The 24,582-nt window shown below is 42.7% G+C and overlaps 1 protein-coding gene across 1 annotated transcript in view; it reads right to left on the reverse strand.

Annotated features, from left to right (window-relative positions):
* The window catches only part of ITGA9 (integrin subunit alpha 9), a 296,310-nt gene that overhangs the window by 65,800 nt on the left and 205,928 nt on the right, over positions 1–24,582 (reverse strand). Inside the window, exons 19-22 of the mRNA XM_054019618.1 lie at positions 12,388–12,474; positions 11,442–11,521; positions 6,489–6,578; positions 2,235–2,343 (exon numbers count right to left, since the gene is read on the reverse strand). Coding sequence (XP_053875593.1) covers positions 2,235–2,343; positions 6,489–6,578; positions 11,442–11,521; positions 12,388–12,474 — 366 coding nt within the window. The remainder of the gene's footprint in view (positions 1–2,234; positions 2,344–6,488; positions 6,579–11,441; positions 11,522–12,387; positions 12,475–24,582) is intronic.

The raw sequence follows: 24,582 nt of genomic DNA on the forward strand, positions 1-24,582 counted from the left end.
CATGAATGATAAAGGGGACTGGTGCAGAATGCCAAGTCTTTACAAAAGCCCTGAGGCACAAGAAAGGAGAGGAGGCTCCAACTACAATGGAGCAGAACAAATACTGCATGAAATGTGAGCCTAATGTAAGAAATTAGAAATTTAAAAAATGGATAATCCCACCATGATAAGGAAAAACAGTTCATGAATAAGAGGTATTTGGATTATACAACACATTATTCACAACAAAACATTTGACTCAATTCAGAATTTCACATACAAAAATCACCCAAAACCCTATGTATTTTTAGCAATTCATCTTTTTTTTGTTGAGAAAATGTTACTTACTTTTCTCCATCTGGAGAAGTTTAATAAATAGCGGGAAAATCATTAAAAACAATTAAACAAATTGTGATACAAACCATGCTTTACCCATTATCAAACCCTACCCTACCGTGTGTGTGTGTGTGTGTGTGTGTGTGTGTGTGTGTGTGAGAGAGAGAGACCCCAAGGTTTACCACTTTACTGTAGGACAGATCCGTGACTTGCTATAGTATCATTTTCAATTTCTATATGAAAACTCTCTTACATTGCAACTTGTGTTTGCATGAGAGAGATCAGAAGAGAGGGAGGGATATATTATCAATGTATAAATTCTATCCCTAAACTTTATATAATTTTCTTTTATTGAAAGTAATCGTCTAGTCAAAACATCAGTACATCTGGTCTTTATCTGTTTTCGAACCAATAAATGACTATGGAAAAACTGCAAATCCTCAAGAATAAATTCAGAGTCACAGGAACTAGAAGTCTGGTTCACAAGAGCTTTAACATCCTGAAATCTCAGTTTAAACACCCGGCTTTTACTCCTTTTTAATAAATAGCTACGGGCAGTGCATGACAGGAGGGGCTTAACTGCTCTGGACTATAGCCTGCCCCTAGATGGAGACATGTGTTACCCATTATGAGTTAAGTGGCATCATGCCTAGGAGAAGAGGGGAAAGAAGGGAAAATGAAAAGCTATAGTTTACAATATTCTATAAATGATCCCCCACCCTCCCATGTCTGTATGATTTGTCATCCCCTACTTCCATCTAGTGGTCAAAAAGGATTTGTAAAGATAACTATAAAACACAGTGACGGTAGTGAGATGAGTGCCTTTTGGTCCCATCAAAAGATCTTGTTTTAACATGCATCCCACATGTTACACTGCACCAGGAAGCTATGGCTATATCTACACTACCCGCCTGAATTGGCGGGTAGAAATCGATCTCTTGGGAATCGAATTATCGTGTCTCGTTGGGACGCGACATTCGATCCCCGAATCGACGCTTGTACTCCACCAGCGGAGGTAGGAGTAAACGCCGTCGATGAGGGTGCCGTGGAGGTCAATTTGCCGCCGTCCTCACAGTGGGGTAAGTCGGCTCCGATACGTCAAGATATGCGTATCTTAAATCGACACCCACCTCCCCCGTGAGGACGTAGCCTATGTCATCCACATGAAAAGGATGATCCCATAGACCTGCACAGGTAATTTTGAGACTCTGTGTGACGTATCTAAAATGAACCCTTCTCACCTCTACCCTTTGTTGTTAAACTCCCACATTAGGGTGACTAGATAGCAAGGGTGAAAAATCGGGACGGGGTGGGGTGTAATAGGCACCTATATAAGACAAAGCCCCAAATATCGGGACTGTGCCTATAAAATCGGGACATCTGGTCACACTATCCCACACAGACACAAACAAGTTGCACAGTTCTGGCCCATTCGTCGCACTATTCTGTAGTAGGGAGCACTGTGTACACTGTAGTGTTGACATTTACATGAGCAAGCCTTGATTCTTTTGAGAGGGCACTTGCTCGGTCTCATGAATTAATGCTGCCTATCCTTCTGTTTAACCGTAATGCCGCTGAAAATAATGTCTCTTCCCTTTGGAAACTTGGGACTGAATCTGAGATGTGACACTTGAATGAACAGAGCTGTTCACTCTGCATGTGATGAAAGGGAAAAAAGACCAAATCAAACAATGGTCGCTCCCTGCCCATGAAACTGTGATGCCCTATTTCTAAATTGTTTAATAATATATTAAGATAAGGAAAAACACCATCCCTGGAGACTATTTTAGTCCACTGTGAATACAGCAGCCTAAAATGTATGTATGACACACTGTTCTGAGATAAGGAAATGTTCACCAATCTCCCCACAAAAAAATGTGCTGTCAAGAGAAGAAGATGCAAAGGTGGATCAACTTTACCTGAAGAGTGAAGTTGAGAGGCTGAAAAAGACATTCATAATTCTCCAGCTGAACAAAATTGGATCTTTCCACAGACCCTCCATACAAAAAGGAAGTCGGGGAGACAGTTCTGAAAGGTTAAGACATGAATTCAGTCATCTCTATCTGTCTTCAATGTGAGATACATTTGTGGATTGAAAGGGTAGTGCAGAGTTCACACAGCTGGCTACAGAGATTTAGGAGAGGTGACTCAAGGGAGCCCTTTCCTTCCCATCCTATTGTCTATACTTTGTTTTATTCTCAGCAGTAGGTCAGACAAATACAACCTTAATGGATCCTGAACTGGGTCTTTTTTCTGCTATTCCCACTCATAATGTGAGATGTTTTTAACATCATATCTAAAATCTGTCCCTTCTTCCCCATGCCTACGACAAAACTTCTTGTCCATGTCCTGGTCCTCTCATGTTCAGAACTGAAATCTTTCTTTCCAGACTCTCAAAGCTCTAAGCATGCAACTTGCTCTTGAAAAATGTTCCATTGGAAAGACTTCCACTGACTTCTGTGAGAGTTGGATCTACTCTAAATGCACATGCCCCATTCTGTGTTCATTTTTTGTAACCATTTATATAATCAAATTTTACAGGTAGCAATGTTTGCAGAAAGCTAACTTCAAAGCCACATGAGTTTCTGTGGAAATCAAAATCTGTTCACACAAGTTTTCATATCAGAAATGCTCATCCAATGAGGAAAGTAAAACTAATACCAACTGACTTATCTGACCAGTCACAACTCACCCACAAAGCTGGAATGTCAAATACTTTTTGCATTTGGCCCACAAAGATTTAAAACAAAAAAATACAATAGGCCCGATCTTCCGCTGGTGTAAAGCAGAATAACTCCATGGACTACAGTAGAGCTATACTGCTCTGCAACAGTTGAGAGGATCTGTCCTAATCAGCATAATTCTGGAGAGAAAAAAATTAATTCACAGAAGAAATTAAAGGAATTGTTCCTGCATAGTTTGCAACAGAAAAAGAGACTCCAGTTTTATGCCAGTGTATCTCCACTGAGGACCTAAAATTGTCTGATCAATTACTGGTTATGAATTATCAGTCAGCTCTATTTATCAACAGTTAATACAACTAGTATTTATTGTTAAAATGGCAACAAAAGACCTAGGTAAAAATGTCACTTGCTATTGTCCCAGTCCTGCAGAACTTTCTAATTCTTTGCTGAAAACAAGGCAAGTTTTCCTTTACTAGGTTTGCAAGGGGTGGGTCATTGATAACATTAAATTAATCTGAGAAAGCTGTTTTAATAACAGTAATAATTTTCACTTACATATGGATTTCTGTCTATGGTTTCCACAGCGCTTTATGAACATTAATTAATTACACTTTTCAACAACTATGGGGGTGTAATCTCCATTTTGCAGACCATGAGACTGAGGCACAGGAAAGAGGTAGTGACTTGCCCATGGTCACACAGCAAGTCAGTGGCAGAGCTAGGAATAGAAGCCAGGACTCCTGAATGTCAGTCTCTCATCACTCATCACCGTGTAAAACACAACACTATTTTACCAGCAGGACTATGAGGCACAGCACAAAACTCACAACCCTGGGGGGGAGATGGGGCTAATCCTCCCAAAATGCCCTCCTAATCCTGGGATGTTCCGGGGGCAGAAAAGGCTCCCAGTGTAATTTAAGACAGCCCTGGGAACCTAAGTTACAGCAGCCTCCTCAGGTTACCATATAGGTGGCAGTGGTACTCAGAATTTCCAAAGAGCTGCATTTGACATGCCCCTCCTGCCCCAGCATGCCTCCTATGCTGGGGCTCATGACAGGGTCTTCAGAAGGCAGCCTTACTGCTGTCTTCTACAGTGCCCATGCAAGGAAAGTCGTCTCCCAGTTGGATACTGAGCTTTCAGGGCCTATTTATGCCACTCCATCCCTTTACGTAGCCTAGGGGCAGAGCTAAGGATCTCTATTGTGGACTCAGATCCTTAATAATAAATGAAAATATTCTTTTAAAATATGGTGTCCAAAATAGAGCATCACTAATGTTGTCATGCCTCAGAACTTTATCTCCTCTGATGAAACCATCAGTAAACTCAGTCCTGGTAATCAGATAAGGTGTTGTCATGCTCTAGAGTTAGCTACACCTAATGTATTTGAATGAAGAAAGTAATCCATAAAATCAGTTAGGAGGGGTTTTCAAGACTTGTCTTTTAAATGAGATATTATGAAGAGAAGGAAAGAAGCCCAAGTTGCGTCAAACTTTTTGGAATTTTTAGGATCTTCGTTCACTAACAGGGAGAATACAGCAGTCCTAGAATAATAGATGAAACTTTTCTGTGCTTGAGAATCATCAGGTTCATCAAGGAGCAAGGGATTGACTGGATTAAAGTTTAAATGTAGACTGATTTCCATGCAGACATATTTGACTCCATTATTTAAATACAAGGGTTTTTTCAGTACTGCTAAGTATTGTATTTTCAGTATCTGGAAATTTTTGTACTTGTTAGTCATGGGCAAACCTTAACAAGTTCAGAGGATCAGGTCAAATAAACACACATCCGAACTACTGGGGTCTGCAAAACCTGGGCCAGAAACGTGGTGAGAACAGGCTCTCTCTTAAAATTTCCAGCATGTCGTGCTTCCCATAGGGACAGAAATACTATGGGGACAGTCTTTCTTGTAGTATTTTGGCACAAAATCCGGTTTGGAGCCTGTAAGTGCAGACATGTTAAAAAATTAAAATGAATGAAAAAGGTTAGCCAGACTTTTTCACGCCTCAAAAGAGGTTGAGATTTACGTTGAGGTTTGATGGCATTCTTCTTTTCTCTGAGTAGGCTCACCCACATCTTCCACATGCATGACAACTCTGTGCGCTAATGGGAGTTATGTGACTTTATTCCTGTGTAGTGTGACAGGAATACAGGCCTAAATAGTCAAACTGAGACTTGGCCATGAATCTAAAGGTTTACCCACATCCTCTGCTAACTCACACATTGAATTCAAATAAGCACAGGTATCTATTTTCTCAACTTTAACAGTGGCTAAGTGTGTCTTGGTCCTTTACTAATGGTATAGTAGTGCCGTGGCCCTTAGCTCAGGCAGTAGATGCTCATGCTGCATGGATTCAGTCACCACAAAAGATCCATTCAGGAGGTTGTTACAAATGGTGGCTAGTACAGGCTTGAAGTTCTGCAGACCTCTGATGCTCAGGGTGTGCTTCCCCAAGTGGGCAGTACATGTAAACCACATTAGCCCAGCATACGTCATTATTCCTCTTCGGTGTCTGGATCACCTAATTCTGAGTCAGTTACTGCCTCGGTCGCCTGCTGGGATTGAACCTGGAATCTCTGGATCTAAAAGGTTCAGCCTCAAATGGCAGAGCTAAAGCTCCAGGTCCACTAGTTTATAGACAATAGCTCTTTATGAGCTCCAGCCAGTAGAGAGGGACATAAGAACGGCCATTCTGGGTCAGACCAAAGGTCCATCTAGCCCAGTAGCCTGTCTTCCAAAGTGGCCAATGCCAGGGGCCCCCGAGGGAACGAACAGAACAGGCAATCATCAAGTGATCCATCCCCTGTCGTCCACTCTCAGCTTCTGGCAAACAGACTAGGGACACCATTCCTGCCCATCCTGGCTAATAGCCATTGATGGACCTATCCTCCGTGAATTTATCTACAGAGACACAGTTGTCCAGTATATTACAAGTATATCAGCCTTGATAGTGATGTGGAGCTCTCTATTTTTATTTGAACTCTTTTCATACCAGGGAGAATGAGGGTTAAAATATAAACACAAGTTAGTTCTGACTATGAAATTAAACAGAAAGGCAAATAGTTAGATCTCACCATTATTCCAAGAATTCCAGAACATTTGACCCTAACCTTTGGCCTGGCAATTCTCAGCCATATCTTTAGACACATCCTCTGGAATGAGATTTGATTAATTTAGTCTTCCCCTCTTCCCCCCCCCCCTTTTTTTTTCTTTAAAGGTCCATCACATTCACAGAATTACAGCAACTTAAATCAATGACTAAAATATCTAATGTTACTGGCTGGAGGAGGATGGGGTGCAATAAATACATCCCAGATAATGAATGACGATGTCCTGTTTTCAAAGTCTGGGAAACAAGTCTAGAAGAAAGCAGCTTTCTGGCCACATGTAAACAAAGAGAAGAATGTAATTTTCCATTGGATGAAATTCACATGTTCTTGTTAGGATTTTATTTGTATTTTTTGTCATTTGATAATTGGTCGCTTACCCAGTGATAGATGAGTCCACTTCATGCATCAGGGGCACAGACAGGGTGAGAGTGTTGTCATGTAGCGATTCAGAGTGTTCTAAGTTTCCACTGTGTCAGAAAGAAAAAATAAGCATACTGTAAACCTACAGGCTTTGCACTGAATTACACGGGTGCAATCAGCAGCTACTATCTCATATCGGCCTTTTACTCTGAACCTCTGTGTTTGAGTGATGGCTTATTACAGAGACTTTTAAAGATCAAGGGTTACATTTGTAAATTGTGCCCTGGAGGGGACCTACACACAAAGCTTGTCTTCTGTGGACTGCCTTTGTGCATGTACTGTATGGGTAAGTCTACACAGCAGCTGGGAGCATGCTTCCCAGTGCAGGTATACAGACTTGCGCTAGCTCTACATGCTAAAATAGCAGTGTAGCCGGTGTAGCAAAGGTGCCATCTTGGGCTAGCCACCAGAAGAGGGTCCAGCAAGGCTTGTACTCGGGCAGCTGCCCGGCTACACTATTTTTAGTGCACTAGCATGGGTGCACTGGGAAACACAACCCCAGCTGCAATGCAGACATACACTATAAGAGATACGCTGAAAATGTACCCATAAGATGAGAATCCATCTAAATTCACTTGACATGGAAAACTACTGTAGTAAAATAATGGCAAGTCTCCATCTTACATCCCAGACATAATCAAAATAATTTACAATCAATAATTTAAAATCACTCGTTATCTGCCAGATTGTACCTCTCTCTCTTGCAGGAGGTCTTAGAACAGTTTTGTGGTCCTACTGTTCTCAAATCAGTAAACGAGGCTGTAGCTAAGTAGCTCAAAATAGAATTACCGGGAACTAGGTGCCTAAACCCCCTGCACACTGACTGAGGCGTGTCCTCTAAAACAGCCCATATCACAGTCAGTCACTTGTCAAAATGAAAGAGAGAGAGGTTTTTATTAGGTGCTATTACATGGCCTGGCAAAAGTCCCAAAATACGGAGCAAAAAAAGATGGAGTATTCACCTCTCATTCACTTACACAACCATGCCCATTTATTTCAATGGGATATATAGAGATGTATTGTTTTTGGAAATCTCTCTGATCTCCCAAATTTAGAGGTGTTGGATAATAAAACCCTCGAGTAGAAATGTGACACCATGTTCAGTTTTTGCCAAACATTTCAACGCTAGTTCAGTAGATAGCCCTACTTCAGATTACCTCTTCCTGACATAAGAAAAGGACAGTCAAGAAGCTTCAGTCACAGGTTTTATCAATAAGAAATGTATCGCCAACTATATTTCCTTGGGCTATGAACTCATCAGCTCTCATAAGCTAAATGGAGTTGAGCAAAGCTGTGGATCTAAAAATCTTTGATTTCTGAGAAAGTTTGAATCTGAATCCAAATTTTGTGGCCATGTCACTAACCCCAAGATGGGCCAAACCAAAGCTGAGACTCTAAATGCCCCCAAAACCCTTTCCTCTCACACAGGTTTGAAGATGACTCCAAATCAGTACCACTGACATCATGTCACGCCATGAGAAACATGTCATTTACTAAAAAAAGAAGAACAGGAGTACTTGTGGCACCTTAGAGACTAACAAATTTATTAGAGCATAAGCTTTCGTGGACTACAGCCCACTTCTTCGGATACAGACTAACACGGCTGCTACTCTGAAACATGTCATTTACTGAAATTTCAAGTGGTGTGGATGAGCGTCTTAAAATGGACAAAGTTGCCACAAAGGGTACTTTTGGAACAGCTCAGATCTAGATCCAAATTTTAAGAATCTGGCCTGTTTCCACAGTTTGCGAATAGCACTTTTCCCTCTAAGTAAGAAAAAAGCTAATGCTCCTGATAGCAGGGAACACTGTGCTGCTGTCTTTTGAATGACACAAACACTGAGGTTTTTCTGCTTACTTCAGGTCACTGAAGGTCCCATGGTACATTTCCCATGAGTAAGGGCCTCAAATGTGGCCAATTCCCAACATCAATCATTGCTTTCTTAAATTCCCCATTGCTTTAAACCAACACATAATTCTTCATGTCCTATCCCCAGTGTGGAATGTTGCTTGTGCCAACAAAAAATAGCTGTGACATTCCACTCAAGAGGTGGGTAAAATGATGGCTATATGTATACAGTTTATGATTCTGTAGTACGCTTTAAAGCTTGTAGGAGGTGCTGTATTAAATCAATACTAGTATATAAAATGACTCTCTCCACAAACGATGCCAGCATATTTAAAGTATTATATTATGCCTTTGTGGAGAATGCTGTATTCTGAGCAAACCCATGCAGGTCAAAATTGCAAAGATACTTAATCTGATGGTGAGCCTGAATGCCACCAAAAGATGGAAAAATAATCCTGTTCTACCTTTTTAAAGTATTATTTCAGATTTCAGCAATGTAACCTAAGGGACCAGTTTTGGCTTTCTGCTATGAAGGTACTAGATTCATTCACGAACCTTAACATTTGACCAAACAAACCACTCTGATTTTTGAGCAGTGTTATTGAGGCTATAACAGGCAGCCTTGGGACTCCCTGTATAAAGTGCTAAGCTGGCTTTGCAGGTGGCTACGTTTGTTCAATAGGACTGTGAAAAAACAGGCATACAGCACAGCCTTCTGTAATTGGCTCCTTTGATGTGACTGCCAATAAACAAAAGCACACGGCAGAAGAGCATTCCAAATACCCCACCGCACCCAACAAACACTTTACAGTAGCCTTTCCTCTTGCACGGGTTTTAAGTCTCCAAAACTGTCATTCTGTAGCACGTCACAAATACCAAGGGAGATGCAGTGCCTGCAAGTGGAACTAGTCATTTGTGAGCAAGTGGAATTCAAAGGGGTACATGTGTGTGTCTAGCCCTCTGAAAAAGGAAGAACATTTCTGTCAGCAAAGAGTACGACAGGAGACTAAGGCTAGTGACCCATGTTGCTTCTCCAAAAAGTGCATGTTTTTGTACAATAAATATTAGACTATCCAACTGTCAGGGCCGGCTCCAGGCACCAGCCGACCAAGCACGTGCTTGGGGTGGCACCTTGGGGTGGGGCGGCACCTTGGGGCAGGCCGGTGCTCGATTTTTTATTTTTGTGTATATATATATATATATATATATATATATATATATATATATATATATATATATATATATATTTTTTTTTTTTTTTTTTTTTTTTTGATTTGGTGGCACGGTCCAAGTCCTTAGCCACAAGACCCCTTTCTGTCCTCCTTTATATAAAAAACCTCCTTCTAATTACCCTATTCTATATACTATCTACGTGCACGCACATCCAAGTTCTTGATGTACTATAGATTTCTCCCACCCCAGAGGGACTGACAACCCCTTACATCTACACCACAACCTATGCTTTGTAGTGAAGAAGGACAAGGGTTTCCTTGAGCCAGCCCTGCAAATCCCCCTTTTACAAACACAAAGTGAAAACTAACTTGGAGAACATGTTAGGCTCCTTATATGTTGTACAACAATGTGGAGTATTGAATGCATGATTTAATGGGAGGCTCTTCATAGGTTATGTTAGGTTCCTCGTAAAATAAGGGTAGGTACCAAGGAAAATTTACTAAAGCATATTGATGGATCTGACCCCAAGGGAAAAAGTTATATGTATATGCCTCTTCATTATGCCTTATAAGTTCTGGAAAACAGACTGAGTGAAATTAAAGCAGCCTCCATGGAACTAAGCTCATGCAACAACTATGACTTACACATAAGATCACTATAGGGCGGATGAACTGCTCTTCATGGATAATAAAATTTCTCTAATGTATTAGACACAAACAGTCTTGACCTTCTGATGTGAAGGGCTCTCTTACAGTATTTCATAGCAGCAGCACATGCTACAGGATCTTGTTCCACACACCTGTCATTTTGGGGGCATTACTCTTTACGAGAACAAAGTCACTGAGCAACTGCTAGTGTTCATCTCTCATCTCCAACAGTTCTGGGGGCGGGGGTTCATCATGAAAGTGGGGATGGGGGGATTAAGACTGATTATGTCCATCTTGACATGGAAGGATCCAAAATGGGCCTCTTCATGAATCTGCAGTCACACCCAACAGCACAGAAAGCGAAAGCCCCAGCTAATCACATTTCCGCAGTGGCAGCATTAGGAGCACAGGGTAATAAAGCCGCACTATCATCAATTCCTATATGAATCCAGAGAGTTCCTGTGACCTAATCACAGTTATATTTTGTTTCTTTATGACAGATCATCTTAGAAAACAGACAGGGCATGTTATGGTTTTCACTGATTCTAAGATCAAATCCCTAGGGACACATTTCTAAGAATTCTGTATTCAAAGTGATATTCAGCCTAACTCACTTCATCACAAGTTTCACAATGTTTTGTGGGCAGAACACTGCTCAGCTGTCTCATACATCCAGCCACACCACACAAAAGATCAGAAGGAGAAAAAAAATGTGTGCTCAACTTTTCAACAGGTTAGAGAAGAACCCTGGCCATCTATCATCTAATGAATGCAGATTGCTTTTTGACTTGGGTCCAATCACTTATTTCACTCAAGCACTGGAACAAATGCTCAGATGCAGCTGACTTGCGCTACGTGCAATACTCAAAGGGATGAGTGGTGAAAGATGGATTCATGCCACATTGTGATCCCCTGATCCTGGAGTCAGCTATGGGCTGGTCTGCCCTCCAATACAATTTAGAGTGGCTCTAATTTGCACCCATCTGGCAGCAAGAGTGCAAAGACAATCCTAACACACCTCCTTGTATCAGGCTTATCCACTTACCCAGGATACTTGGTATGCTGGTTAAGCTGGCTTTGTGGTCCCTTTATGCCACCAGAATATATTAATTTGGTCCTAATAATTAAATTTCAATTATTTATTATACATCATGCAACATGTGTATTTCATAGCATATATTTCATATGGCCAAGATTCTGCACATTCCACCAAGAAATATGGCCAGATGAGGGACCCTTACCTTTGGGCCGTGACAAGGAATGTAAGAAACTCCTCTTCCCCAGACAAGTGGCTTGTATCAAAGATCACACTGAACTCATACTATGGAAAGAAAAAGTGGCATTTAGTGAGTATTATAGATTGCGTTCCCTAATCTAGAATTTCATGTCCATCCTCCTCTCCACTTGAGCTACATACTGTATCTATCCATGCAGAAATATTCTATTTTTATATATTTAATATTAGTTGCCATACATTTGTCAGTGTATTAAGGAGGCCCTAACCTATTAGGGCATTAGCCAATAGTCATAGGGTCAGATGTTCCCCAGATGAGACAGCTTTCACCATTCTGTCCATTCCGTGAGCAATAAAACTGTAAGCTAAGTTTTGACTGCAATCTTTTTTTTGTTGGCGATGTCAGAGCAGAAAGAACACAACTGGATTTTCAGATCCCAGTTTGTCTTCTGACCCACCGGCTAATTGAGCAAAATTCTATTTAGCTGTCACTGAGAGACAATATGGAAATTCATGATCTCATTTTTGTAGGCACTGATCTAAACATAGCTGCACTTAAATGTACTTTTCATAGCATGAGAAGACACAAAATAAAAACAAAGCCGTGCAATAAAAACAGACTGGGTGGAGAGCCCTCTTCTAACTTTCTGCTGAGGAAGCTTTATGCAATCATTTTCTGGCAGCTGCAAAGCACCAGCTAACTTCCATTAGTACTGCACGCATGTTACAATGGGCATAGCACTGCTGCTGACTTTGTTCAGTGGGAACAAAGAGCCCAACCTTACAGCAATTACGAAAGGCAGCCACAGCATCCCTATGGGAGAGCTGTGAAAACTCAGTGGTGTCACAGAGCCATAATGCCTTTCCCCTGCAGGTCTACTCCTGCCTCTTCCCTTGGCACAGAGGGGTTCATGAGCTATTCTCCTTAAAGTGAAAGTCAGTCAGCACATTACCTTGGACTTCGATCTCATGAAAGGAAATCCCACGCTGCACTTGAGGAAGTCTGACTCCAGCAGCTCACAAGCAATGCCCAGCTCTTCCTGAAGGAAGGGGGGGAAAAACATGTGGATGAAAGGGTGGTGGTGGAAAGAGGTGACAGATTACAAGGAACAATCTTGATGAAAAGAAACAATACACAGGGAACGTGCGACCTTTGCCACCCCTAGCTGCACAGTTCCCAGAAGGTTAACAGTCAAGTCAAAAGGAAATATACAGCACTGCACGTCATAATAGTGTCTGTGAACCTCAGATACTGTTAATAAGTGCAAGAAAAAATAACAATCTTACAATTCCTCGTAAAGAAAGACAAAGGGGAAACTCCATATTCCAGAGAAGGAAACATATTAGAGTCAGGGGACTATCAGCAGCCAAAAGTGTTCAGATCATCCAGCCTTCAAACCTTGCCAAGCTCATGATCGGAAGCAAGCTCCCCACAGACCAACTCTAAGCGGGCACCAGACTCTGCCAGAATTCAAATGCAAAACCTGTAGACATACTGCCAATGCTATTCTGATCAACACTCCCCCTCCCCCCATACACACCATGTGCCTATCACACGTGCTCCTACACATGCCTATCACAAACATGTGGTGTACTTTAACTAATGCCCCAACAACAACTATGTGGATAAAACCAGACATGCACTATGCTCGCAAATGAACTCACACAGAAAAGTGACAAAAGAAACACACCACATCACCTGTGGGAGAACGCTTTTCAAAAAGCGATCACTCTATATCTGACCTCTCAGTCCTCATCCTCAAAGGAAACCAGCACAACTCCTTCAAAAGATGAGCCTGGGAACTTAAATCGATAACTCTGCTGGACGTTAAAAACCATGGCCTTAACAGAGTCACTAGTTTTATGGCTCAATAGTATTACAACAATTTATAAACACACCTTACTGCCTACTACCTTCCTTTGTCCTAGGACTGCAAAAATGTTAATTGCCCACTTTATTTTAAGTGCTCTCCTACAGCATATGTGAACCCTTTATGCTTAACAATCTGTCCCACCTGGCATTTAGCCATCACACTCTGGTTATCTTCCCAAGACCTGAGGAAGAGCTCTGTGAAGCTCAAAAGATAGCCCCTTCCACCAACAGAAGTCGGCCCAATAAAAGATATTCTCTTTTGTGATCAGACAGAACTATGGGAAAATTAGCACCTCCCAGCACCTCCCACCCGCCAGCAGACCCCACGGATCAGCCCCTACCCTCTCCTCCCCCTGCCTCCTGGCCACGGCAATCAGCTGGCTTGCGGCATTTTGGAGTCAGGAGGGAGGGGGGAGGAGCGAGGACTCGGCGCGCAGGCTCCCCCTCCCTCCCCTGCCTCCTGAACGCTGCACGCCAGCTGATTGCCCTGGGCAGGAGGGAGGGGGGAGGAGCAAGGACTCGGCATGCCTCCCGAATGCAGCAATCAGCTGGCTTGCGGCGTTTAGAAGGGAGGGGAGGGAGGAGGAGCCAGGATGCAGCATGCGAAGTAAAGGAGGAGGAGGTGGGGGGGGGAAGAAGTGGGTAAAGGGTGGGGGCTTGGGGGAAGGGGTGGAGTGGGCAGGCTGAGGTTGAGGCCCCCGCCCCTGGTGTTTGCAGAGTAGGGGAAGCTGCCCTGGAATCTAACCTTCCCCACCCCCATTTACATTAATTTTTATTGGGAAATTGGATTCGCTTAACATCGTTTCACTTAAAGTCGCAGTTTTCAGGAACATAACTACAACGTTAAGTGAGGAGTTACTGTAGTCTGACTGATTTCAGTTGACACAGCTTAAACACGTGTTTAAGGGTTTTGCTGGATTGGTGCTTAAGTTCTTTTCTGAATTGGGGCCTTAAATTGTAAATTCCTCTGAGAAGGAATCACGTCTTGAGCGGAGTACATGATCAGTGCTCAAGAATCATCATTATCGTCACTATCAATCTGACACCATACAGACTGTTAATTCTTCAGCTGTTTCTTGTGATAACTGAAGGTCAGATCATCATCTCTGGTATCACAGACACAGCAAAATATGCCAATACAAAATAATACCCAAACAGGCAAAAATATTATCTTTCTTGTCTAGATGACTCAGAAGCTCACCACCACTGATTTCACAGAAAAGGAAACACTGGAATACTTCTGAGATGTCTTAATGTCACTGGAATTACTCCAGAATTACATCAGTGAAATTTACATGAGAACTGTGCCCTCAAGGTTAATTTTTTTAACTGATTGTTTTACTTGTAATTCTTACTATGTATCGATTCCCATGAACGCTATGTAGCACAGCAGATGAACTACTATCTACCTTACATTGTGCAAAGGCAGCATGCTCAGAAGCAGAGGCAGATTAGGAGTGTGTGGGGCCCTGGGCCACAGCAACCCTTCCACGTGCAGTCTGCCCCTCCCCCCCACCCCCAGAAATGGGGTCGGGGCACAAGGGCTTCCCCTTCCCCGGTGCCCCGCCAAGCACTCTGCCGGGAAGCGGGGTCTGGGGCGTCCCCTGCTCCGTGGCAGGAGCACTGAGCAGGCAGAATGGGTCAGGGTGTGGGGATGCCCATTTTTCCAGGGGCCCCCAATTGACCAGGGCCCAGTTGACCCAGTGGCTAATCCACCACTGCTCAGATGCTGTGTCAAATTTAACTACTATATTTAACTATTTATTACCAGAACACTTACAGCACAGGACTTACAGCACAGGTAGTTTTAGTGAAGTATTCCTTCCATTCATCAACATTTGGAGGCTGGGAAGTTGTGTGAATAATCTGAAGTTTATGTTAGTGATCAAAAGAATGCAAGCAAAAAAACCCAAACAAACAGCTGGATAACCAAGAGAAAATTTCAGACATTTCAGCTGGGAAATTTTCATTTCTGTGTTGTTGGAACTTCACTTGCTATCTAACTGTATTAACATATAAATTCCCTTAATCTGCCAGCCTCCAGTGGCTAAAGGAAGACTTTTATTTACATAGCTGTCTGCTGGTGACAGTGCACAGATAGACCTGAGAGGCTGCCTTTTCTCCTCAAATATTACTTCAGAGGCCTTATCACTAGAGACCTCAAAAATAAGATAACCAGGAGGACTCCATGATCTGATAATGGCAAAAATCCAGTCACCTCTTTGCCTTTCTAGCTGGCTGTGGCCTATTCTTCCAGACCTTTTGTTTATTGACAACTAGTGTCCAGATCCCAGTTGTTTAGAGTAGCCTATTAAGGAAATGATGAATTATGTTGCACTGGCAAATTTTTGTTTTGTTTAAAACTCTTTCAGTATATGTTGCATATTTTGATTTGGAAGACACCTTAACTTAATCAGCACGCCACTCTATTTAATATTGCACATAAAAACACTACATTAAAAGAACATTATTTAGGTCACAAAGTAATGTACTCAGAAGTTAGAAAATGCCAGAATGATGGTTGTCTGTGCAACCTTCATTCAGCTCCCTTGTGTGTATGCATTAAGGCATAGTCTTTAATTACATGATCACATACTATTTTTCCACATGACCTCTGCCTAATTCAGTGCACAGGACGGATGGTACTCACTTCACGAGCAGCTGTTCAACATTTTGTTTTCTCATCATGCTTCAATGGGTGGCCCCAGACCTTTTTTACTGCACACTATTCAAATCCTGCTATGGAGATGGAATTATTAATTTCCTCATAGGCTTTTCTATGGTCTTCCTCATTACTGTGTCTGAGTACTTCAAAAAACATTAATTTATCTTCTTAACACTCCTTGCAGGTGAGGGAATGGCATTATCCCCATATTACAGATGAGTAACTGAGGCACACAGTGATTAAGATCAAGCTTTCATTAATTTTGGGTCCCCCATTCAAGGTGACTAGGACCTGGTTTTTCTGAGTACTTAGCCTTATATAGCACTTTATATTCAAAGCCTGGCTCCACTGCCTTCAGTTGCAGGTGTGGGTGCTCTGCACTTCTGTAAATCAGACTCCAGGGTATCAAGCTGGGCACCCAGAAAATAAGGAACACACAGTTAGTGACCACCTGTGAAACGTTGGGTTTAAGTGACTTGCCCAGCAGCACCTAGGAGTTCTGTGGCAGAGGCAAGGATAGAATCCATTTATCCAGGGCAGCATTCCACTGCCTGAATCATGTGACTGTTCCTTTTCCTGCTGTCCCCGGCTTCGTTTGCTACACCCCTTCCAACTTCAGCAACAAACACGGCAAAGATCCTACAGACAACGGCTTTTGTCACTACTCAACCTTGATTAAGTCGCAGGGCAGGTCCATGAATTGAAGGTACTCACCATTTCTGAAAGTCAGATTACTTGCGCTTCAGTGTTTAATTATGGGTGTTGGTGGCTAACATTAAGCATTCACATTTGAAAATTTTGGCCCACGTGCACAATACACAATACAGGGTGTTACCTCTTATGCCTTAATATTTGGGAATAATGCCATTTGCTTACAATTGCTGTAGGAAGCATAATTTTAAATTACCTGATATTTATGGATTTTAAAAATCTCGAACTCTATGCATTACTCAGAAAATTATTTTGCATTTAATTCTGTATACATTTTGGAAAGGGTTGTTAAACAAAAAATAGAAAACAGTGAAGACCCTGATTACCTGTATATTCAAACAAACACGCTGGGCCAGCTAAAGGAGCACAGCTCCATTGACTTCAATGAAGCGATGACAATTTACACCCGCTAAGAATCCAGCCCATTCCATGCGACGATGTTGTAGAGTTGTTGGGGTTGCTTAGAATGTACAGCCTAACACGACTGAAGTTTTCAGTCCAGCTGGATGGTGAAGGAGCTTAGGCTGGAAAACGTTGCTTTCCTTCGGAAATGCTCCATGGCACGTCATATTCCTGGGACAGCAAGGCAGACAAATCTCTCTTCTATTATTATGCAATGTGCAGTGCTTGCTGGGAGAAACACTGTTCTCAGGTTGGCTCACAACTAGATAGGCCCTGTTTCCAGAGTGTTATTTTTCACCAGGTGAAGTCAGCATTTTTTTTTAAGCATCAAAAAAATTGCTGACAACAGTTACAGAATCAATGTAGTGGCTGGGTCTGGGCCCTAGCCTGACAGTGTGCGCTTGTTTTGAAAGTGCAGCAACTAATGAGTTGCTTTAGCTCAGTGGCTTTCAACCTGTGGTCCATAGACCCCCTAGGGGTCTGCAGACTATGTCCATTTGAGTTTTTTTAGGGGTCCACAAATGAAAAAAAGTTGAAAACCGCTGCTTAGCCGATCCAGTAATTCAGATAACCACCTTAACATAATACAACAAAGGAAGTTATCGGAGGATGTTGTGTTGCCTAGTGAAGGCTTGAGAAGGGAGGAAAATGTCACAAGTGACACTCATGCTCTTCCCTAATCTACCCATCTTTTTCCTACTCTTGGAACCTATTCCTCTTGGCAAACGCTACAGGCTCGTGGGGGTCCATGGTCCATCCCTTCCTCACACCATTTTGGGTAGTATGTGCCCCCATGGGCAGTGAAAGGGAATGACAGCTGACTGGCAGAACTGTAACAGTACAATTTCCTGCAAGGCCCTTGAAAATCCCTATTGAATTGCATTTAGGTATCTTTGGAGTTCCTTGTTTAAATTTATATATTATTGTGGGATTGTATCTAACTTCTGTGAGGTGAGGGGGAAGACATGACTAGTGTAAACCTTGGGAAGAGCTAGGGAACGTCAAAGGACTATTTTAAACAATGTGCCAGACAAGAAGGACCTTTTGTGACAAAATTAAGTGCATTTCCTAGGGAACACCTGGGGCGGAGGCGAATGCAAATTCCCACTTCCAGACCCAATCTTTTGAAGCTACACTCTGAGGAAAGAATGTGTATCTGCTAGTCTCCTGTTACATAAGGGCAAGATAAAAGGCCCAGGCTGTATAAAGGAAAAAATGATTTTTGGTTGTTATTGTTCTGAGCAAAACCTATTATGAACTTGTCATCACAGGAAAAAGCCTTTGGTGAGGTTTGAAGGACTGATCACCACCAGAGCCCTTGTAGGAGGTAATCTCCGGTAAGTTTATTAACGTGCATGTAGGTTTTTTTTTTTAATATGCTTTCACCTTAAGAATAAATGTGTTTGCTTGGAAAGAGCTGTGTGGTAACTTAACTGTGGACAATTTTACTGTTTATATACTCTGGAAAGAAAAATGCAGACACTGCTGCTTGCTAGGAATAACACAGTGTAGGCAGAGAACTGTGCAGCCTCTCTCACATTCAGGAGGGAGAGAGGTGCAGGTCCCAAGAGAGGTGATGACTAAGAAGCCAGGAGCTTAAAGGGAGTTCCCTAGCATGACCACAGAGAGGGAATACGGGCACATTTTCCCTGAACTTTCACAGTGACTATACCCTAGCTTCCATGCAGAGGGGGTAGGGTGGGGAGGTAAAAGCTCCTTCCCCTACTCCTACAGAGGCACAAACTAGCTTTTATTGCTCCTAACAACTCAGGATCAGCACCAGAGGAGACGAGGTTAGAGTGCAACAGTTAGTTGCTATAAACTACCCTACCACATACAATGTACACACATGCCGTTTGTTGGGTTTATAGTGAATTTCAGTATGGAAACAGCTCGTTTTAACTATAGCTGAATTATACAGGAAAAGGAGGTGTCGGCTTGTGGAATTATTACCTGCCATGCCACACTAGAGGTTTGGGAGGAAGTAATGGAAGAACATTAGAGCAATAATGTTTTGCTGACTACACTCAAGTCATCATCCAGGGATACAGACAGAACAATTCAAATTTTGTTCTTTGCCAGTCAAAGCGAACCATAACTGAACTGCCGTAGAACAGCAGGGTTTTCAGGCAATATAAAGTAGGTTAGCATTAAGAAAATTGCTGTCCAGCATTACAGCAGGTCACACCAAATCAGCCACTCACCGCACAGATTTTGGCACTTGGAAAATATGTCTTCCCCTTTATAGTCTTTAGTGGACACTCTGGTGATATGAAATTGGAGCAGTGCCATGTGAACCACTGTGCTGATATATATCACTGCTCTACAGCCAAAATGCTTCTGAAATAAATGTAGTCAAACTTTACTAATTCTGGGTCACTGAGAACGAAAATGATGCTTAAAATTGTTGATTGGCTCTAGTTTTCAAGATATGCTATTGGGTCAGTATATACGACCCTTGACTTGGGAATGGCAGAGGATAAGTGAGTTATAAAGGGAAGGGATCTCAATTTAAACCAGAAATGACTAAAATACATTTTTGACTGGATCTATGAATAAATCTATGACTGGGTTTGGACAGTACTTGCTTTTTAGCCAAAACAATGAATGATGCAATCTCAAGCTGGTATTGCTTCATACATGATATGAATTGCATCATGTTATTCCTAGACGTCATGGATGATGCAATCATAACGAAGCTTACATCACTCTGCTGAACAAATTGCCCTATATCAGTTCTAGAAATCATACAGTGTCATGCTCTCTTATTTGTCAGTGTTTGATTTTGCAAAGGAACACACTTCTGTTTAGCCAAAGTGAGCAGAGATGCCTCATACTTGTGTGAACAGTGCAGATAACTTCTGCTATGTTTGTGGTGAAGTGGCTTTTGCATCACAAAAGCGCAGTATAACCACTATGGTTAAGAAAGCCTATAACCTTTATTTTGGCTGCAAAATTGGAGATCAGGACAAGAGGTGGGCCCCGCACATATGCTGCAACACTTGTGCAACAAATCTTCGCCAGTGGTTGAACAGGAAAAGGAAATCCATGTCTTTTGCAGTGCCAATGATTTGGAGAGAGCCAACAGATCATACCAGCAATTGTTACTTCTGCATGGTGCCTCCAGTTGGGAAAGGTGTGTCAAAGAAGAAAAAGTGGACTGTGCATTATCCAAACATTCCATCAGCTATACGCCCAGTACCCCACGGAGAAGGACTGCCGGTTCCTGATGCACCAGAATCATTTTCACTTGAGTCAGATGAGGAAGAGGATGAAACTTCTGGTCCTGAACCATCAGTGTCACAGGACCCACATTTTCTCCCATCCTCCTCCTCTGAACCACACCTCATAACACAAGGTGAACTGAATGACCTTGTCAGGGATTTGGAACTACCCAAGAGTAAGGCAGAGCTGTTGGGCTCCACACTACAGCAGTGGAATCTCCTGGCACATGATGTTAGGGTTTCCATGTTCTGTGACCGTCAAAAGGATCTTGTCCCATTCTTCTTCATGGAAGGTGATCTTGTAGCCTGCAACAACATCGATGGTGTGATGGCAGCCCTCAACATCGTTCACGATCCAGATGAGTGGAGACTGTTCATTGATTCATCGAAGACGAGTCTTAAAGCTGTTTTACTGCATAATGGCAATGTTTTCCCATCAATTCCAGTTGGTCATGTAGTCCATATGAAGGAAACCTATGACAACATGAAACAACTTTTGAGGTGCATAAACTATGACCAACATCAGTGGTATCTTTGTGGTGATTTGAAGGTTGTTGCTCTCTTGCTTGGTCTGCAGACTGGATACACAAAGTACTGCTGTTTTCTCTGCGAATGGGATAATCGTGCAAGAGATTCCCACTACATCAAGAAAGATTGGCCACTCCGACAGTCATTGGAGCCTGGGAGGAAAAGTGTTCAGCATCCACCACTTGTTGAATCAAGGAAGATTTTGTTACCGCCCTTACACATCAAGCTGGGTCTGATGGAGAACTTTGTCAAGGCCATTGACGAAACACAAGCAGCTTTCAAGTACCTCCGTGGAAAATTTCCAAGGTTAAGTGAAGCTAAGATAAAGGAAGGTGTCTTTGTTGGTCCTCAGATTCGTGAACTTCTTCGAGATGATGCATTTGACCATGCTCTGCGTGGCAAGGAAAAGACGGCATGGAAAGCCTTCCAGTTAGTGGCAATAAATTTTCTCGGAAACAGCAAGGCAGACAACTACAGGTTGTTGGCGGAAAACCTCCTCAAGGCATACAAAAGCCTTGGTTGCAACATGGCACTAAAGATACATTTTTTGCACTCTCATCTAGATTTTTTTCCACCGAACTGCGGAGCAGTGAGCGACGAGCACGGCAAGTGATTTCACCAGGACATTGCAACAATGGAGAAACGCTATCAGGGCAAATGGAGCCCATCAATGCTTGCAGACTATTGCTGGACAGTGACAAGAGATGCTCCATTTAATGAATACAAGAGACAAGCCAAGAAGCGTCGAGTAGACACTGAATAGGACTAAACTATGTACATAATAAATTTTTGCCTTTTGTTTCATAATAAATTTTATTTATATAACCCTTTTGCTGATTTTTAAAGTGTTACATAAACAGGACAGGTGAAATATTATCATGTAAAGCAACCATAAACACATGAAAAGACTTAGGTTTACAATTTATGATTAAAACTCTATCTACACAATATACATAGACATAAAATGTAAAAACTTAAATATCTTAGAAACAGTAGCCAATCAGTTGTTTTAGTTGTCATATTTGAATTCAGCACATCAAAATACATAATAAATAACACATTTTATCTCTGAAGCAGACGACTTCTCAAAAATTGTAGACCAGTGTATTAGGTAGATGTTGGAGGACATCATTACTAGAAAAAACCATGCACAAAGAGCTCCGATTTGCCCTCCCTCCTCTGAAATATACGTCAGTTATAAAATGATCTTTTCTCTCTCTCTTCCCCCCTACGCCCATTATAGGGATAATTTTCAATTTAGTTTACACCCAAAACTTAGATTATGGGTGGGGGGAGGGAGGGAAGGACGACTAAGTAAAGAAATGAAGGTAAAGTCCATAGGAAACGAAAGAGTGGCAATCTGGGCCTACATGAAGGACAGTGCCATGTTAAGCTCAGTCAGAAGACAAGGGGAGAAACCATCTGTGCATTTTATCCCAGCAAGGCTCCATGTCTGCACCAAACACTTGTTGAAGAAAATCAATGGTGTTGACTGCCTTGCACACCTCATCTGATATTGCCCCAAAAGATGTTTTGATGCAGACCAAAGTCATTCTTAAGGAGAACACTGGACACAACTGTTGTCCATCATCATCCTTGTCATACACCCACACGTCCTACTGATGGACCACTGCTCTGAGCTGTGTTCATGTTTGAGAATGTCAGCTGTAATGCTCTCGTCAGAAGGTGGAAATACGACACTCTTCGCTTGATATCTGTTTGATGCAGCACCATATGGGAAGTTAATACAATGGGCAATATTGTACATGTGTAGGAATTAGAATTACTCATATGACACGGGTATAGTCTGCACTCAGAAATATAGCCAAGCTATCCTCCGCTTCCATTTGTGCCCTGCTGGCTCTCTCCTTTTCAAAGAGAACAGCTACTAGAAGACACACACCTTTTAGATTTTTCAGGAAGCCGAACATGGGCAATACATGGGTTTTAGGTTCCAGTGTAGTGAGGTGCTGGATAGGGCTCTTAGTGACTCCTTGTTAATATTACACCACCAAATCGAAGAGAGAGTTTGGCTCATTTCCTCACCTCTGATGAAATTCATCACCTCTGTGGATACTAGGAAATTGTCCCTGGCAGGGATGACTTAACCCTCTTAAAAATTCTTCTGATGAGCAAATATTTTATCTTTTGAATTGATCAAACTGTACCAAACATAAGGTATTTTGAAAAAGATCCCATGGGAGGGAGATGCCCCAATATCCCTATGACGTTTTTATTCCACTGACTCACACATACAGATACACAGCCTTCAAATTACACAAGCTGAGGACTGTACTGTACTAGCAATATGCTCAGTTTATTTTTCAGGAACAAAATACGAACATTTCTAGAAAGTGCACTTAACAAAAGTTTGTTTGTCCCCTGGTGCTGTCTCCTTCTTTGATTATGGTTAAGTAAAACATTTTTGTTTAGATGGAAAAAAACAAATTAATAGATTCCCAGTCTCTCTCTCACACAGATAACACACACCCTTTGGCACAGAGGGAAAAAAATTGTGGAACCCCCTTGACCAAATATTGGCAGAACCTCATGGCTTGGGTGATGTTTAGAGGTTGTTTAACTTGTTAGGCTTTATGATAATGCTCCACTCCTTCCAAAATGTACAAAAGGACAGCGACTGAAGCAACACATCAAAAGATCTGGCACACATTACCAGAATGTACAGTTTTGTTGCTTTGGTGGTCATGTGGCATCTATTGTTTGAGCGTACCAGAAAACAATCTGAATATAATTCACAGACATGTGTGCTTGATTTTATTTTTAAATCAACAATATCCCTCCTGTGTAGTGTCGTGAACCCAAACACAATAGCACCATACTTCTGCATGCAAACCAGAAAGTAAGACTGGGCAGAAACAACAGTGAACTTGTTTAGTTCACTTTTATTGTCCGAACTGGGGAAAAGCAGTTGATGTTTTAATATTCTTTCAGTTTTAATAAGCTAGGCCCTGATCCTGCAACCTTTAACACATGGGCCACTGGCTATGCCCATATCCCTACCAAAGACATTGCAGCTTAGAACGGACACTGTAGTCCCGGGTGGGCAAACTACAGCCCGGGGGCCGCATCCAGCCCTTCAGATGTTTTAATCCAGCCCTCGAGCTCTAACCGGGAAGTTGGGTCCAGGCTTGCCCCTCTCCCACGTTCCAGCTGGGGAGTGGGTCGGGGGCTTGCCCCACTCCACGCGGCTCCCAGAAGCAGCAGCACGACCACCCCCTGGCTCCTATGCGTAGGGGAAGCCAAGGGGCTCCGCACGCTGCCCCCACCCCAAGTGCCGGCCCTGCAGCTCCCATTAGCTGGGAACCATGGCCAATGTGAGCTGCAAGGGCAGTGCCTGCGGATGGGGCAGGGCACAGAGCCGCCTGGCCGTGCCTCCGTGTAGGAGCAGGAATGGGGACATGCCGCTGCTTCCCGGAGCTGCTTGAGGAAAGCGCCGCCCGGAGCCTGCACCCCTGACCCCCTTTCACGGCCCAACCCCCTGCCCCAGCCCCGATCCTCTTCCTACCCTCCCACCCTCCAAATCCCTCAGTCCCAGCCTGGAACACCCTCCTGCACCCCCAACCCCTCATCCGCACTCCAACCCCAGAGCCCGCACCCCCAGCCAGAGCCCTCCACCTCCCCACCCCAACCCCCAATTTTGTGAGCATTCATGGCCTGCCATACAATTTCCATACACAGATGTGGCCCTTGAGCCAAAAAATTTGCCCCACACCACTGTAGTCCA

Source organism: Malaclemys terrapin, chromosome 2, assembly GCF_027887155.1.
Source record: "Malaclemys terrapin pileata isolate rMalTer1 chromosome 2, rMalTer1.hap1, whole genome shotgun sequence".
NCBI classification, from domain to species: domain Eukaryota; kingdom Metazoa; phylum Chordata; order Testudines; family Emydidae; genus Malaclemys; species Malaclemys terrapin.